The sequence below is a fragment of the Gymnoscopelus braueri genome (assembly GCF_963280865.1).
Source record: "Gymnoscopelus braueri genome assembly, chromosome: 19".
Classification (NCBI taxonomy): Eukaryota; Metazoa; Chordata; class Actinopteri; order Myctophiformes; family Myctophidae; genus Gymnoscopelus; species Gymnoscopelus braueri.
Window position 1 is genome coordinate 40,110,460 of NC_137621.1, and position 19,028 is coordinate 40,129,487.

Sequence of the window (19,028 nt, forward strand, 5' to 3'; positions counted from 1 at the left end):
CTAACTGAATAGGTTCATGATGCAAAACAGCAAATCATCCACATCAGGGACTTGCAGAGTATGATAACTGCACATTTGTAGGGCAATACCAACTGAAAGCATTAAAACATGAATCCTGATTCATAAAGCTATGCAACTAATTGCAGTTTTCTTTTCTTTCTTTTTTTTCTGGGCAAGTGGAAAATCACCCAAGTTCCCATACAACAGTCCGCACATACACACACACACACACTCGCTCTACAGTATCAGATATACGATGCCTTTTCAAAGCCGACACCCACACTCTCTAATGCTATCATATTCATCACCAGCTATAGACAAACATTCTGAATGGCACAATAATACCTTCCTACCAAGAACTGGTGTCCCAGTGACCCACCGGCGTCAGTGCTCACACACAGAGACGTACACACATGACACACAATGCCCATCTCTGGGGATATTCCAAAACCTCTTTCCCGCAGGCCAAAAAGGCACCACATCTGCGCATGTTCAATCTAGGCCAGGTAGCTACTAGGCTTATATAACTCATGAGGTATAACTTATATGACAACAGAGGCATGCAAGAGGCATGGAACTTGCCCAGGGTTATTGTGTGCGCGCGTACACTAGACATGTCTCGAGCACTAAAGCATGTGGAAATGCCATGATGTCAAAGTTAGATTGATACAAACGGTCTGAAGACACTGTTCACCTCAATTTGGCAAAAAGCAACCCCGTTTGGAACCAAATAACACTCGCAGAAGAATTATTGGTTGTGGTCTACTGTAGTAGGAAGCTGCAAGGTCTGTCACTGTGGTTTCTCAAGTGAGACAGATTCGGGGGATGAATTCATAAAGTGGACACAAAGCTTTACACTTTGGGATATGATTACCAAGGAGAGAGACAGAGGGGCTCGTCTGGGAGCACCAATGAACACAACTGGCGGTTGGTGGGGATCATGTTCTTGTTGCTGGTTGGACTGTTCAGTGGAGAAGGGAACTGGGGGAGATAGTATGAACCTCCCTGCACATTATACCGGAGTTGTACTTGGTTGCACGCAGGTATCGCACACTGGATCAGCTGATCTACATTACAAGATCTATTTTCAGTGCTCGACACCGCGTGTGATGCTCTCAGTGAAACTCATTGGCCATGTTTATCAGAGGACAAGACAATACGATGTCAGATTCCTGAAATGCCATCGGTTGCCATGCAATCCAATGTGATGGGCATCAACTAGGCAATGTGACCTACACGTTTCCAGACAGATATCGTTATACTTATAATATATATTATAAATCTACATTAAAAGAAAGTATGGTTATTTTGATGCGTTTTGAGCTCCTAGATTGACAATCTTTGCCTAATGTTTCCCCAGAATTCATCAAAAAAAACTGTTAATGTAAAAAAAAAGAGGTTATTGCAACTATCAATTTGTTAAAGGAATAACTTTTCATGAAAATCTCTCCTTCTGGTTCTCAACAGAATCAAACAGACTTTCCTGGTAGAAATTATGTCAGCTTACCCCCAGGTTTTAATGAATGCTCTGATTGGTCACCAGTATGCGTAGATCAGTGGTTCCCAAACGTTTTAGCTCGAGACCCAAAAGAGAAATTTTATGTCTCCCTGGGCGGGTACACAAACTAGTGAAAACAGCCAATCTACAAGCTCAAATTAATAGTCACATTTGAGTTGTGTTAATTCCTGCATTTAGGTTGCAATTTTCTTCAAACATTTCAATAATTGAGAGGTTTTTCTCACCTAGGAAATACCACAACAGTACTTAATCGTGTTTTCATTTACATTATAAACAGATTTTTTCCAATATTTATTATTAATTTTAGTTTTCCACACCCAAGCCTTAAAGGGATACTTCACTTTCACATAAAATAAACATTAAAAATAAATATTAAAAAAAAATGAAAGAAGTTATGGCAAAATAAAGGCCCCCTCACACATTAGTAGGACACTCTAATGCGTGAGGGGGCCGTGATTTTTCCATTACTTTTTTCATTTATTTTTAATATATTTTTTAAATGTTTATTTTATGTGAAAGTGAAGTATCCCTTTAAACTCAGTTTATACTGTACATGTGTACACTCTCAGGGTTAAATTAACACTGTGTACACATTTGTAAAGCTGTCAAAAGTCCACATCATTGATTTCGTGATGTACAGTATACAGTGGTTCTCAAAGTGCAGTCCAGGGACCCTCAGGGCTCCTTGGGGGGGGGGGGGGGGGGGAATTCCAAATGGACCCTTACAGATCTGTAACTCTGAGACTGTTCCATTTGTAGGCTCTCAGAGATATGGGGGACCTTGAATGAATGCACACAAGGAGACACTGTCTAGGACTTGCAAACAACACGTTTTCAGCGTGTGCGCGGGACCTCTCTCTGTGTGCATGTGGACCTTCCTTGGACCACCTGTCATCAACCTTTGAGATTGAAAGGTTATACTAAAGGTTGTACTAAATGTACAGTATGTCAGTGCTATGACTGGGCTCCTCCACCTCCTGTGACCTGGACGACAGTCTTGCCTCTGGCGTGACCCTGCTCCACCTTCTCCATGGCCTGGGGAACCTGAGAGAACGTGAACTGTTCCTCCACCACCGCCCGGATCTGGGGAGCACAATCACAAAGGTTTGTTTTTCATAGGGACGCTACTCACGCTATAGGGTTCAAGTGGTTAAAGAAATCAAATCAATAATACATGTATCAGTTTCCAAATACTGAGCTTTTGGTTAAAAATACATTCTTAAAATCTAAAACTTCAATATTGATTCAGTAAAAATTATATTACATTAAAGCTGGTCCATTAGAGCGCTTCACTAATTAACCCTGTTGAAAACGACTATTATAATTTGACTATGGATTTGACAATAATAATAAATACCTGAACTAATTTTCAATGCATTATCATGCTCATATGAACTACTGAAGGAAAGTAACCTTCCCCTGGAGAAAGACAGGTATAGGCCCCATGTGCATTTTATTGCACATGGTAATTCAAGAGGAAATAGATTTGAATGATGGAAATTGGTCAGTGGAATATGGAAAAGCATAATAGAATAGAAGTGCTTGCTTGGTACCTGTCCTGCATCCACCATTTCACAGATGTCATCCAGGGCAGGACCACTCGGTGCAAAGAACCCCCAGCGGTAGTGGACGCCTTTATACAAATGCTGAGAACAAACACAAGAAGAAGACAGTCTATTGCAGTGGCTCACACATTTTCCCAACAAATTCATAATTGACCAACAAATTCACAATTTTACATGAATGAAAAACAAACATTATTCAAATTTCTTGAATAAAAAAATCTAAGAGATTACATAAATTAGAGAGAGAGAGAGAGAAAAAAAAGCAGATCTATAAGCTCACAACGCGCCGCATTGCGGCGTGTTGCGAGTGTGTAGATCGGCTATTTTTACTAGTTTGGGTTGAAGGAATAATTTCCAGGTCATTTCTTACTTTTCTTTTTTAAATTCTACTTTCTTGTATCCTTTGAATGTAAAAGTGATGGGAGTTTGGGCAAGTGATTATTGCTGCGGCGCCGGACAAAAATAAAAACATAACACTGGATTATAACATTCAACAGCCAGAGTGTAAGCACTGCCCACATCACTCCTTGCATTTGCTAATTCCACTCGATTTTAAACTCTCCCCTGTGACAACAGAAGAGGTGTTTAAAAAACACAGAGCCACAGGCCTCGACAATATCCCCTCCAAATTTCTAAAAGACTCAGCCGCCTCCATTGCTCCAATCACTACCCACATAATAAACCTCTCCATCATACAGGGACGGGTCCCTAACGATTTCAAAAAAGCAAGGGTGACCCCTCTGTACAAAAAAGGAAACCAATTAGACCCTGGCAAAACTACCGCCCTATTTCTATTCTTAGCTCCATCTCGAAAGTCATGGAAAAAGTAGTCTATGAACAGGTCGATAAGTATCTTGCAGAGAAAAATCTAATCTACAAATTCCAATCTGGTTTCAGAACAAACCACTCCACTGACACATGCCTTCTCTATTTGAACGACTCTATCAAACAAGATGTCGACAAGGGCAAATACTGCGGCATGGTCATGCTGGACCTCCAGAAGGCCTTTGACACCGTTAATCACCCAATTATGATCAATAAGCTCAAAGCAATAGGTTTTGATGATACGTCGGTGAACTGGATGAGATCCTACCTGGAAGGGAGGGAGCAAGTGGTGGAAGTAAACGGCACCCAGTCCCCTCCCCTCCCAGTGACTTGTGGTGTTCCTCAAGGAAGTATACTAGGACCTTTACTGTTCCTGATATATGTGAATGATATGTCTTCAGCCTGCGACTGCAAACTGTTCCTGTTCGCAGATGACTCGGCCCTGCTAGTCTCGGACAGGGACAGGCTGCAGGTTGAGAAAACTCTCAGCTCTGAACTCAACAAGATCTGCATCTGGCTCTCCGACAACAAACTTTCATTACACCTGGGTAAAACTGAATCCATCCTCTTTGGGACCAGTCCTAACCTTAGCAAGGCTGAGAGTTTCACGATCAAAGTGGGTGATGATGTTATCACAAGAAAGGAGGAAATTACCTATCTGGGTTCCATCTTGGAGGCAAACCTCTCCGGTAACAAAAACGCATAAAAAGCGATCAAAAATGTCAACAAAAGAACACGCTATTTGTGGAGGATTGATCGTCTAGTCTGTAAGAATACTCTGAAGATTCTTGCAGGGGCCCTCATACAAGGTTATTATGATTATGCATGCACTTCATGGTATCACAACACCTCCAAGGCTCCCAAAACAAACTTGTAAGGCTACTTCTTGGCCTCAATCACAAAACCCATCTAACCCCTGCTCATTTTGCTAGGATTGGATGGCCAAGTCTTAACCTACCCCAAGTCCTAATCTACCCCCCTCCCCCCCCCCCCTCCTCCTCCTCCATTCTCCTTCTTCTCTTGTACATATTTTTCACTCTTCATACCAGTAACCTGTAAGCTGATTGTATGACTTTCGGTATAGTAGTGTGTATATCTGTCTGTCTCTTATACGTATCATGATTTATTTCCTGAGCAATGGAATTATGTTGCAGCTAAAACTCTTGGGGTTGCAACATGGCAACCCCGTTTGCCATGTTCATTGTAAATATAATTCTACAATTACAACATGTTTAACACATGTTACAAACACACAAAAAAATATATATAGCAAAAAAGTTTAAAATATTTTTTTTATGGACACATTTTTATCTTACGAATAAAAATATTTTGCTTACAAATACAAAACTTTTTTTTACGAATACAAATCTTTTTTTTACGAATACAAATCTTTTATTTACTAATACAAATATTTTTTTTACGAGTACAAATTATTTTTACGAATACAAATATTGTTTTTACAAATACAAAATTTGTTTACAAATACAAAATTTGTTTACAAGTACAACATAATATTGGCACTAAATTGAGCCCATAAAACCCTTCCATGACCAATAAAATAGGTCAGAAAGTTGTGACACAGACAGTAAACAATATATAAAACCTTAATCCAACAGACAAAAATGAAGCTAACTAACTACACCTGTAAGATTGCATTCTGAATGCTACAGGTAAATTATACTACACGAGTACACGTAGATTAACCACGTAAGTCTTCAAGTTTTCACCTGTTCCAGTACACATGTACTGTCTTTATTGTTTTGTGATTAATTATGTCCTGTTCCATTCTGGCACAGCCACAGCTCCATCTACCATTTATGACCCAAAGACTGTCTCTCTCCACACATGGAAACCCCAGGTGTCCCGGGCCCTATAGTCGTACATCTCCATATTTTCATGTTTTTTTTTCTTCATCCATAAATTAATGCCCTATTTTCTACTTCATCATATGACAGTGACTCACAAAAGTAGTGAAAACAGCATATTGACAAGCTCACAGCGTGTTGCATTATGAGCTTGTGGGAATGCTGTTTTCTGCATATTTTGAAAGATTTTGAAAACCGTTTCATCTATAATGAGTTGCCCAAAATAGGGACGCCAAGTTGAAAGTGTCTGAGTCTGTCATATTTAACCAATGAAAAGTATTAACAAGAGGTTTGAATAAATCGTTTGTCGGGTGGAAACCTCATATGTCTAAAACAACTGTTACTTTTCAGGAGTCAAGAAACGCGTCGCTTCGCACCGGGTTTCGAGCTTGTAGATCTGCTACTTTTGATACTTTAGTGTGACGCTGTAGTATGATAAAGAAGAGCGTTAATTTACGAAAAAACTATGACTATTAAAATATGGAGATAAGAGGTTTCTGCCCGACAGCAACGAAATAATAACTACATTGGATCCATTGGAACCCAGGGTTGCCATTTCCTGAAAAGTAAGAGTTTTGGACATGCAAGGTTTCCGCCCCGACAGCAGTGATTTAAGACCCCATAACTGGCTCCACAAGTGGGAATTCCTGGCGTCCCGAGAGCCCTATTGTGGTGCATTCACTTTGTTTATTATTATCTCAATCAGACGACACGTTCCAAAGAGGCTACGGGAGGTAGGCCTACACCTGAAGAAAAGAGCCCAACAGTGTCAGGTGCCTGGGTGGGGACACAGCCCACTTTTCACACATAATCCCTTTTCAGACTTTAGCAATACAAAAGGACAAATGAGTTGTCTCAGTCTTTTGAGCAGTGTGTGTGTGTGTGTGTGTGTGTGTGTGTGTGTGTGTGTGTGTGTGTGTGTGGGTGTGTGTGTGTGTGTGTGTGCGCGCCTGTATCACTATACTTGTGAGGACCATTATGTCCCCACAAGTAAAGTAGAATTTGTGAAATAGACAATTACACTCACAACACGTCGCACTAATACGTTGTGAGCTTGTAGATCGACAATTTTCAGCTTCAGGATTTGGGTTAAAAAATGGCAAAAATAAAAATGGCATTCATTAAATCACTGTCTTAAACTGTTGATGTCCTCACAAGTACAGTAATACAAACGTATGTGTGTGTGTGTGTGTGTGTGTGTGTGTGTGTGTGTGTGTGTGTGTGTGTTTGGGGGAGGGATTTAACATTGTAGCTTCAGGCAGTATTACGTGACGTCGATTCCCAAGCCCTATTTGGAAACGAGGACACCTTATCTACTGGACCAGTTGACGGCGCTCTAGTTCTCCTTTCAATACCAGTGCATGTGTATTATATGTGTGTGTGTGGATACATGTTAGTGGTTGTGAAACCCAGTGGTATAAGAAATGCTCAGAATTATTACATAAGTGAAAGTAACAATACCACAATGTAGAAATATAGGTTACAAGTACAAGTCCTGCATTCAAAATTCATACAAAAGATACCTAAAGCACCAAAAGTACCAAAAGTAAAAGTACTCCTTATGCAGAAATGTCAGATTTAGCTATGTTCCAAATGTGTCCAAATCCTTCAAAAATTGCCGCTCTACATGCTCACAACGCGTCACAATGCGACACATAATTTGTTTGTGAGCTTGTAGTTCGGCTATTTTTGAATAGAGGAGGTATAAGATACAGCTTAATTGGTTAATGTATGTTTTGTAATAATAATCTAAATCGATGAAGTAACTTCCAACTGCAAAAATAACTGTAATGGAGTAGAAGGTACAATAATTTGTAAAAGCATTGAAAAACATAGAACCTCAAAATTGTACTAAAGTTAAGTATTTGAGTAAATGTACTTTCCTATAACCCTTCCCTGAAGACATACTATACTGTTGCTTCCTGCCTAAAAACCCACGATGTAACATCCTCTCTCACCACGTTCCCTCCCATCCTCTTCCGTTCTGCACCTGTCAAATTTCCACTGTAAATGTGTCTTTTGACACATAAATATTGCAGTGTTTCTCAATCTCTTGGCTTCAGAACCCCCTATCCCTGATTTGTAAATCCAAGTACCCCCCACCTGACTACAATATTTTGCTTAGAAAACGTCAAGAGAAAACCATAGATGGCATATGATGCTATGAATGAATGATAACCCACCTTTTGAAGAATATAACATTACAAATCAGAAATGGAGTGAAAGAGTTGCAATCAGTGCTTCCTGAGCAGACTTATTTAAACTGTGTCCATAACATTTCAGTTTTGATGTCAGGATGTTTCTAAACATGCATAAAACAGCATCATGGCAAATAAAGTATTGATTTCCATTTAAACATAAGACTATAATATTTTTTTTCCATTTTCCACTTTCTCTCAAAGTAGTACCTCTGCATACCCCTAGGGGTACACATAGTATTACATATCCCTTGTGCTGCAGGATAGACTCAACACACTCCACACCTTGAAGGAAAGCAAAAATAATTGTAATTTGTTTTAATTTGTTTTTATTATGTTTTGACACGCTTTGGCAATGTAAAACGTTTTCTCATGCCAATACAGCTCCTTTGAATTGAATTGACTAATTTTTGGCACCCAATAAGTTGAGGTTGAGTAAACTCAGTGGGGGAAATCCTTTGTCTTTTTTTTGGAGACACGGTATTGAGATCCAGAGAAGGACAATTGCACATCCCACACAGCAACATCCCTGTGGGATACCCCCTCTTTGTTCCTTATCAAAGCTACTGTACTCATGGTCTCTGTGGCATAAAGTGTGACACACAAAAAAAAACCTGCTGAGCGCTCCACCACACAATGGTGTCAACTTTGCCATTAACAGGGCATGGGGGTGTATGCCATTCAGCAGTTAAGAGCATCTCAATGGGTTTCCATCCTATTGGTGTGTACTCCTCCGTATGGAGGCAGCAGGGTAGATGATGCAATGCCCTCTCTGGTTACACCCGGCAAGAAGAGGGACAGAGATACACAGATTCCTCTGACACCAAGTTAGAAAACAAATAGAACACCACTGTGTTGTTAAAGAGTATTACAATATTGGTAGATGCGGGTTGCGTTTTTTTGGGCTTGTGTAGTTGCTTATTTGAGCTTTCTTAGATAAAATAGCCGATCTACAAGCTCACAATATCTAGATTGGCTATTTGCTACTTTTGCACACCACATTCATACACGAAAGTATAAAATATATGTCAATAAAGTATTAGAAACATAAAAAGATGAAATGTGGAGGCGACGTCTCTCATTCCATCAACAGAACAAGACGGTCACCAGCAAAATTAGCAGCATCACAAGCATCACACAATCAAAGTTTATTTATATAGCACGTTTTATACATCAAGTGCTGGAAGTACTGAGTAATGCAATTGCAGATGTACAAGCTCACAGCACATCACTCATCTGCTATTTTTGAAAGATTTAGAATGTTCTTCTTCTGAGGGGTCCCTGGCACAAAATATTTTCAGATGGGGTTCCGTGGCCAAATGCATATCAATTCGGAGGTCCTCGACAAGAAACTACTCCCCTGGCATCAGTTCTGTTCATTTGGTTTAACCCACAACACATCATACAGGAAAATACCAAAACTGTGCAATTAAACTGAATTCAAATTCTCTCTCTGTGCTCTTAATCCTTATCATGGAACTTCATTTCCTTATCAGACACACTTTCTCCTTGAAACCACACTCACTGACATCCGTTGAATAGAGTACATACATACTGTGGGTTCTGCGGGCACAAGCTGGGTGAGATGTCACGAGCGGAGACACTGTACACCACGCGCAAGCACGCACACACCACTGGTGCACTGCACCAACGCTGTGCCTTGCAGCCACTCACAGTTCACCACAGTGCGTGGTCATACTGACAGGATGCCATACCACAGTGCCACACACAAGAACTCAAGGGGGGCACAGGAATGAGGCACAGTGTCTAGGTTTCACCTCTGAAAACGTTATGAAACCATATGGATTTATACCAAGCTTGTATGGAGGGAGTTTACCGTATCTGAAGGCTGCTCAAATCTAAGCTACACTGGTTCTATACCGGAAAAGTATAATATTTCCCCAATACTTCCCCAAATAGAGCTTGGAGTTCCATGTAAAGTGCTTACCGGCTAAGTACTTTATATTTTGAATTTATGGAGATCCATACTTTTCCATACTCTCCATACTTGCGTAGGAACCACCCTGGTTGTAAAAGAAAATTGTGCTTTGGTAAAAGTGGTTAATCGGACTAATCAATGTGGTTGATTATTCAAAAACATAAATTTAAAATGTTTTTGCATTGATTCAGTGATATAGTAGGCGCTTCTTGATCATTCAATTAATACAAAAGTAATCAATATAATAATCTCTAAGAAAATAATCAATTTCTGCTGCCCCGGTTCACACTATAGCGGACAGTATAGTCTGAACAAGTACAGTGTTCACACTAGACTTCATCCAACATTGAAAATTGTTTCTTGTGCTGTTCATTCCAGAAGAGATCAGTAATCCATTGATCAGATAAATGGGCTCTGTAGTCCATGAGTAATGATTCATATCCCTTACATAGAGACACAATGTGGTGGTGTTTCTTTGTGTGAAGCTTTCATGCGAGTCAGATTCAGTGACTCACAACCTGGCACACTAGTAGGTGTTACTGGAAGGACAGGGTGAGATCCAAAGGGACTGTCTGGCTGCCTTGGCTTAAAGCTACAATCTGGGACTTATTTTAATTAATAAAACAACATTTTAACTAATCGTTATCTAATCTTTAAACTTGAACTAATCTGCATGATAGAGTATGTTAATACAACTACACATCTACAGTGGTTGGAGCTGATCTTAACACTCTTCCATTGAGAGACAATTTAGACATTTAGCAGACGCCCCACTTATGAGCAAGTTAACACATACATCAAATACAGAGACAGTGTAATGCCTCTGTAAACTAGGATCACAGGTAAACCAAGAACCTAGTATCAGTCTAAAAACAATATACTAGCAAAATAATAATCTGTACATTGAAACTATAGGATACCAGGTGAACAATTAACCTACTTTCTGTTTAAATAACAGCCATCTACATTACAGTTTTAACATTGTGGTCCAGAAAACAAGCCTAAGTAACAAAAACATGAGAACAAATGACCACGGCACGTCTGCAAGGTCGTCATTTACTAGGTCAGTCGCTACTAGCCTCAATCGAGCAGAAGACAGGATACCGACTAGTTGACAATGTCAATTAAGTTATATGACGCAGAAAGCGCACCGAATTGGACCCTAGATGCGTCCCCATATTTAATTTAATGTTCTCTCTCTCTCTCTCTCGTTGAGTGTTGCTTTAAAGGACCATATGAATGTTCTGGCATGTTTAGCCCATTTACTACAACTCATACTCATTGTCCCAAACATTGCGTTTTGTTTGATTTTCGAGTAATTTGCAGAGACTTGAAACTTGAGATAAGATAAGTAATCCAACACACTAAATATCATTGCCGGTTGTTTTTTTGCATTATAAAGCGCTCACCGAATTGAACAAAAAACTGGACAAATAAAAGTCTCTGCAGAAATGATCGATTTGCGAATACAATAATAATGTCTGTGACTAATTAACAGCACAATGGTTAGCAAACACAGACTCAGTTATTGAGGTAAGTTTTGGTTGCATTTGATTGACTTTGGAGAAAACTAATAATCAATCCTTTAATAGGATTTGGAGACTGAGCCGGTGGTGACACGCCCACTGACCTTGAGGGCCTTGGTGGCCACGGTAGCCCCCGTCTGCAGCATGCCGTCACAGATGCCCAGCGTGTCGGTGTTCTGGAGGAAAGGCGTGACCAAGGTGATGTACTTGGAGCCGCTCCAGGGCTTCAGCAGGCCCAGTGCCCAGCGCTCTGTGTCGCCGCCCACGTTGTCCAGTATCAGGTCAAATCTGGGAGGGGAGACGAGGGGAGGGAAGGGTCAACCAGTGATGGGAACATTTCAGTGTTAGAATGATTTTGTTCAGGTTCACGGCAATGATCCGTTCAACGTTCAGTAGTGCTTCCGGTCCCGGCGAAGCGCATGGGCTACTATATGCATGCAACTGTGTGCATCCACTGACATGACTGCACAGAAACGCAGCACTGTCATTCACACTCTGATTTCACGATCTTCTTTGTAATATAATAATGTGTAGAAGTAATAAATAACTACAATATATAATGTAACGTTATTTTTTTATTAGTCGAGAATTTTTTCCACAAATTCAATATTTTATACAAATCAGCCTAAGTCAGTACACTCGCATGTCCGACCTAGCATGTCTTTAACTTAATGTAGGTCATGAATAGTAGCTGTAGCATACTATTTGCATATTCTACAGTATATTCATACTAAAGCGTGTTAATTGACCAGTACCTACCTGTCCTTTGTCTAGGGCCATGCATATTTATTTCTATTCATACTGAAATTTTGTGTTAATTGCCCACTACCTGTCTTATGTCAAGGAACCACGCATCTTTATTTCTTTTCATTCTGAAATGCGGTGTTAAATGGCCACGATCTGTCTTTTGTCCAGGAACAACAGTATATCTTTATTTAATTCAAATTGCAATGTGCATGCATGTCTAGAGAAAAACTCTACCACCCGGGGGTGCATAAACGGGGGTGCAGGCTTTATAATCGGGGGTGCGGGATTTATAATCGATTTAGTCGATTATAAAAGGAAATAACCAATAACCGATCATTCAATAAAATAAAAGCACAACGATAAAATAGGGCTTAAAATGGTTAATCGATTTTTTTGTAAAAAAGTTTTTTTATATATATAAAGAAAGTGCTTCTGGATTATTCGATTAATGGAAAAGTAATCAATAGAATAATCGCTAAGAAAATAATCGACAGTTGTAGCCCTAAACAAAACCGATAGAAACATATACTAGATGGGGCAAAAGAGAAGACTACAGGGATCATCAGACGGACAGTTGAAATGAAAGTAAACAGAAATGGACGGGCATGGCTGAAGGAAGTAAAGGATGTGTGGGCTACGAGTCAAACAAGTTGACAGGGGAGTTAATTTATAAGTTAGAATTTTCCTTTGACTGATGTTTCTGTTTTTGCTTGTTTTTTCTATGTAAAGCACTTTGTGCCTTTATTTTGACAGTACTACAGTACACAAGAAAACAGCTCAGTGGCCTTGTAGTGAGAGTGTCCGCCCTGAGACTGGGAGGTCGGGGTTCGATCCCCGACCGGGTCATACCAAAGACTGAAAAATGGGACCCAGTGCCTCCGTGCTTGGCACTCAGCATCAAAGGTTGGATTGGAGGTCAAGTCCCTGCAACATACTAGCGTCATTTCCAGGGGGTGTACTTGTACATCAAGCTATCTCACGCTACAGAAACAGGAGATAGGCTCCTGTCCTGTCCTATGGGCCTCATGGTTCCGCAAGGCTACTTACTTACAGTACACAAAGATTATCATTATCAAGTCAGCTTGTGGGGTTTTGCATATTATAGATACAGTAGGAGAAATTTGACTGCCCAGGTTAACAAATGGACAAGCAACCTTAATGTGCGTGCATGTTAAACTCACTTCTCCAGTGTACCAAGAGGTACCTCAACCGGCCCATCAGTGTAGTCCACCACGTGGTCAGCTCCCAGTCCTCTTACCAACCGCTCGGCATTCTGGGAGCATGTCACTGTCACGTGGGCTCCCCATGCCTTTGTCATCTGACAATAGAATTATATAATATGATTAGAATAATAAGGTACATTTTATTGTTCAGTTAATGATTAAAGGCATTTAATAGTTATATCCTCTATGCTTTATCCTCTATGCTTTTCCTATCCATGTGAATAGATCCGTTTTTCAATCAGGTGTAATAATAAAATACTGCTACTAACTACAACAAAGAATGTTATTTGTTTTGGTATTTTGCCAGCTGTGGGAACCAGTCCTGTGTATATGGAGCCACTACTATCATTTAACATACAGTAGCATACAGTACAATGCTACAGTAACATGAGCTATTTGGGCCACCATATAAACCATATTGCTGCCATGTAACACATTTTGTAAACCCCTAAAGCAATGTGTATCACCTACCACTTTTATGGAGCAGAATTTATATAACATATTTGTTTATTTTGGTTGGATTCATTGCTGCCGTTTCTTCTATGGCCACTGTTTGCACCGTGCTAATGTACGACTATTTTTATAATTGTGTTAAGAACAGAATTTTCTTGATGAGGAGTGTCTAATAATTTAACTCTGGGGTGTCAAACTGCCGTCCCATGGGACAGATGCGTCCAAGAAAGACAAATGCGACAAATGCGTAGACAAAATGCGTCCACGAAAGACAAATTCGTCCGCGAGATGCTTTGGGGAAGAAACTTTATTCATGACCATATTCACAACCATTTATTAGCCTATCTGTGGAGAGCTGATCTCATGCTGTTCACTTGCTACTGTCTCTCAGTACCGCTGCGGTCTAGCATGCAGTTTTGTTGTGGGTAGGCTACTTGGAAAACAATAGACAGTAGTTAACAATATGGTTAACGCCCCTCCACACAACCCCCCACTCTGTCCCAGCAAGAATGTGTTGGTCCCAAAGTCACAGTTAATTTCTCCTCTTTGCAGTCTGTGCGTGTCTAACCCTGAACTCTCATCATGATAACCAGAATTTAAAAACACTTGAACCCCAGCATCCATATTCTGGGATATTCATACATGTTGTGAGCTTGTAGATCGACTATTTTTGGATAAGAGATCTGGTTTTGATGGGAAAAAAGTGGTGTAAGTACAACTCAGGTCCAGTTTACGAAGTCTAGAGGGTTTAAGTGGTTAAAGTACCTGTATAGCAAACGTTCCCACTCCACCTGAGCCTCCCAGAATCAGGATCCTATGAGGAAGGGAAAGATGTGTAAAAAGGCGCCAACTAAAGACTAGAATCCATAAATATGAAAACACGTTTTCTTCACGTTACTGTAAGAATCTCATCTGCAGCATTAGAGGTCTGAATTTTCCTGACAAATAGACCAGGGCTTTCTGTCTGTGTGGTCAGGTTCATAGCCATAATGGTGAGACAGTGTTTGAGTCACTGTCCGTGAGACAGGGAATGTCCATGTCTCTCCCCACACACACACACACACACACACACACACACACACACACACACACACACACACACACACACACACACACACACACACACACACACACACACACACACACACACACACACACACACACACACACACACACACACACACACACACACACACACACACACACACACACACACACACACACACACACACACACAGCAATTTTACAATCTTAAAAGTTTCATCTTCACTTCTTTTTCGCAGTTTTCAATTGTCTTTTTATATTGTGTTTTTGCTCTGTGTCCTGACTGCTGAGCCAAACAAATGTGCTTTTATAATGTGTTTCCTTTGCTTAATGTTTTGGGTAAAGCACATTGAATTGCATTGTTGTTGAAAGTGCTATACAAATAAACTTGTCTTGCCTCCAAGGTTTATGACCACCTCCAAGGTCCATAATACCCGCTAAAGCACCCACTGGAATAATGAAAAGGCACACACAATGTGATCTCTAAATGTAAGTGTGCATTTGTGTGTGTGTTCGTGTGCGTGTTACGTGTGTATACCTCTTCTTGGCACAGTTCTCCTTGGTAAGCCCACCTGTGTTGACCAGGCATGACCACGCGGTAGCAGCCACGTATGGCATAGCTGCCGCCTCCGTGTGACTCAGTGACTTTGGCTTACGGGACACCTGGCACAACAACAAAAGAAGGAAGCGATGATGACTGCAACCCCTCCACTTCCTCCACCCAACCCACAGTTACAAAGTTTCCAACGCAGCTCAGGCTGTGCACGACATTGTCTGCCAGCCCGGTGACTTCAATATTAGCTGCTGCTTTTACGAAATAGTTGGAATGACCTGGCTATTAACAAGCATGCGTAATCAAATCATCTTAGTTCAACCGTGTCTCAATATAAGTGAGGCTCCATTTCTGTCTACTCGCGATGTGCCAGAGGCAGGCTATGGACAGCTAAAATGTGTGTTGATGTCAATGACATCACTTCCGAGCTAGTGAAAATGGTCATTGTGTTCATTGTTAACATGTTTTGCAATAAACATTAACGCATGTACCTGAAAAAAAAAAATGTCATCAACGACAGCTAAAACTCAGTGCATGGCGGTGTGAGCTAGTTTCAAAATATTTATCTGTGGAACAAACTAAATGTAATGCTTCAACTCCTACAATTCAAATTGCTTATCAGGGTGGGGGCGTCACCAAGTTTGGGAACCCTTGCTTTAAACCCCAGTAACAATCATTAAAGTGTCCAAGAGCTGAACAATATACCTCATTGGCACTCAGCACCGCAAACTCAGCCAAGCTACCCTGCTTCCAGGGTGGTATTGCAGCCCAAACCTGACAGAGACAAACAATACAACACATGATTATCTGACAGCACAATGTCTGCTTCATGACAAGCTAATGAGCTTTTCTCGACAGAAAGTCTACATTGACACAGTTTGCCCAGGTCGTATGTCATCGTACAGTAACGTATCCATCCTTTCGCCCCAAGGCAGTGTGGTTATGCAAGACTAAACAATGTGACGCCCCCCCTTTCCGGCGTTGCTTGGATTAGTAAACAAAAGGAAGAGGGATCAGGGAAGTGTTTTCAAAATACAAGCTCAGTGGATGGATGACTTCATGAGTGGGCAGAGAAACGCTTGTTAACTTTCAACCTGCTGTCTTGATTTCGGGCATGTCACTATAGGTGAAAATGCTTTAAAGTTTTAAAAAATAGCATAGCTAATGCTCACAACACGCACCGCGATGTGAGCTTCAAGCTCATGATATTGATCATATGTAGCATTAAAGGGATAAGTGGTCAAAGTCATAATTTCTTTTTAAATATATTTTTGGGGCTTTTTTGCATTTATTGATAGTATACAGTGAAGATGGACAGGAAACAGGGAGAGAGAAACGGGGAGTGACACACAGCAAAGGTCGTCGGGATCAGGATTCAAACCCACGACCCGCTGTCAGGCATTAGAGCCTATGTGGTATGCACCTGGACCTCTAGGCCAGCGGGCACCCCATAAATGTTGTTTTTGACGTGTCTGACACGCACAGCAAAATTATGTAAGTACGGGAAATGTATTCATTTATGTATTTTAATCTTAAATACAGTTTCTGACAACTTGTTGAGTTCCGAATATCCTTGGGCGTCCTTGGAAGTTGCAGCATTTCTTTTTGAGCGGTACTGCCGTATAGACAAACACTGTAACAGATCTACAAGTGCCAGGAGGAGGTGTCGCCAAAAAGTCTACTAAATTGAATGTTACATAGTATGACTTTAACGACATGATCGAAATTGCAACACGCACGCACGCACGCACGCACACACGCACGCATCTCTATTCTATGTTATTATTCCCTGTTCTCTTACCTCGTCGCCCGCTTGGAAGTACTTAACGTCAAGGCCACACTCCATAATGACCCCAGACACATCCCTTCCCAGGACGAGAGGGAACTCACTGCCTGTCTGCTTGATGTTCAGAGGGTCTCTCTGCATAGACATGGTGGAAGCACCATAGCCACCTGGATGACAAATAAAAGCGTCTTGATTCTTGAGTCTACATGCATGCAGAAACAGTGAAAACACATGCAGATTCAATTGCTATTATGTCATGTCCTTAATACCATAGACTAGTAAATGTATAGTGGCTAATACAAAATAAATATTGTGCGTGCTCTACATTTTGTTTAAACAGCATCAACCAAGTTCCAACTACATTTTGGTGACGTTTCCTAGAATTTTAGTGGTTCTCAAACTTTATTATGTCAAGGGCATAATGTGTTTGGCCGCAGACCCCCATCAGAATTTTTGTGGGGCTTTTATGCCTTTATTGACAGGATAGTAGGCTGACAGGAAATGGGGAGAGAGAGATAGGGAGTGACATGCAGCAAAGGCCGTCGGGATCGGAACTCGAACCCGCGACACGCTGTCAGGCAACACTGAGCCTAGGTGCCTGGACCGCTGGAAAATATTTTGACCCCCCATACAGGATTTGTGGTTAAAATGTTTCAAAACTATTCCAAATGTTCCACAAGATTTTTTGAAAATAGCTGATGCATATAAGGTCAAAGTGGTTGAACTGATGAACTAATATGGCTGGGGGTCCCCTGGAACACCCCCACGGACCACTTTGAGAACCACCGATTTAGACAAACAAAACCACTAGAACAGTGGTTCTCAAAGTGGGGTCCAGGGACTCTCACTGTTCCTTGAGGGGGTTCCAAATGGACCCATTGCAGGTCTGTAACTCTCAGAGTTATGGGGGTCCTTGAGATTAAAAGGGTTGAGAACCACTGCACTAGAAGAACTAAGGTCACACTCACCTCTCATGCTGACGTCAATGGGATTGAGCCCTGCAGCATGCACCTGCACTATGACCTCATTGGGATAGTGGATGATGGGGAAGCTGGCGTTGTTGGTGAACCGCAGGACGTCATTGCTGCCGTATTTATCGATGACCCAGGCGGGCATGGTGGTGGCAAGTCTGTTGGAGCTGCTGAACAGCCTCTTCTGAACGCCATGGTGTCTGGAGAGCAACAGCCACCTACTACACACCACCGACTGTCTCAAAGCAGTCATTCTTCCCAACAAACACACACACACACGTTCCTCTTAAACACTGCACTGAAGTACTATCCCTAGCATAGTGTTGCCCTCATTTTAATCAACGACACCTGGTCTGTACAGTCAAGCAGTGTTGCCGAAATGCACGTGCAACAAGCAGGCAATAACTTATGACCTAATGCCGCTCGATAAATATGTTTTTGAAACGCATAAAGGGTTAGAAGTATGAATATTTCTAGTACAGGACATGTCTTCTTCGCTCAGCTTGCGTTCACGCTGCTGTCTGTAACCTCGCTGCACCAGGCTTTCCGCAGCACCTGTGGGAAGCCTGGTTTCTATTGCGAATCAACGCGTGTGATCTGGTTTAGAGCCCGCCTACTGTATCCGGTTATTTGTACGCGCACATACACGGAAGAAACGTTTCCGTATCCGGTATAGACCCAGACCGGATCAGTAGCTTGTAAAGTAACTTGATCCCAGTCTATGCTGTCTGTGCTCTGTCTGTTTCCTTGCAGAGAGCCACGCCCCCCGGCCCGGCGTTCTGCCGACTGTCCGCCAATCGGCACGCGCGTAGCT

At 41.3% G+C, this 19,028-nt stretch overlaps 1 protein-coding gene across 1 annotated transcript; it reads right to left on the minus strand.

Annotated features, from left to right (window-relative positions):
- Nucleotides 1-2,053: 2,053 nt before the first annotated feature.
- Nucleotides 2,054-18,737, minus strand: rtn4ip1 (reticulon 4 interacting protein 1). Its single transcript, XM_080414373.1, has 9 exons — nucleotides 18,212-18,737; nucleotides 17,259-17,410; nucleotides 16,163-16,231; nucleotides 15,443-15,567; nucleotides 14,626-14,674; nucleotides 13,366-13,502; nucleotides 11,542-11,725; nucleotides 3,073-3,165; nucleotides 2,054-2,602 (listed from the first exon to the last, which is right to left on the minus strand). The coding sequence occupies exons 1-9, from the start codon at nucleotides 18,465-18,467 to the stop codon at nucleotides 2,474-2,476; spliced, it is 1,194 nt and encodes a 397-aa protein (XP_080270499.1). The 5' UTR covers nucleotides 18,468-18,737; the 3' UTR covers nucleotides 2,054-2,473.
- Nucleotides 18,738-19,028: the final 291 nt, after the last annotated feature.

Coding starts and splice junctions, on each gene's coding strand:
- rtn4ip1 (XM_080414373.1), bottom strand. CDS start 18,467: ATGACTGCTTTGAGACAGTCGGTGGTGTGTAGTAGGTGGCTGTTGCTC. Junction 17,411..18,211: donor CATTGACGTCAGCATGAGAG/GTGAGTGTGACC, acceptor TTTGTCATCCAG/GTGGCTATGGTGCTTCCACC. Junction 2,603..3,072: donor AAATGGTGGATGCAGGACAG/GTACCAAGCAAG, acceptor TGTGCTCCCCAG/ATCCGGGCGGTGGTGGAGGA.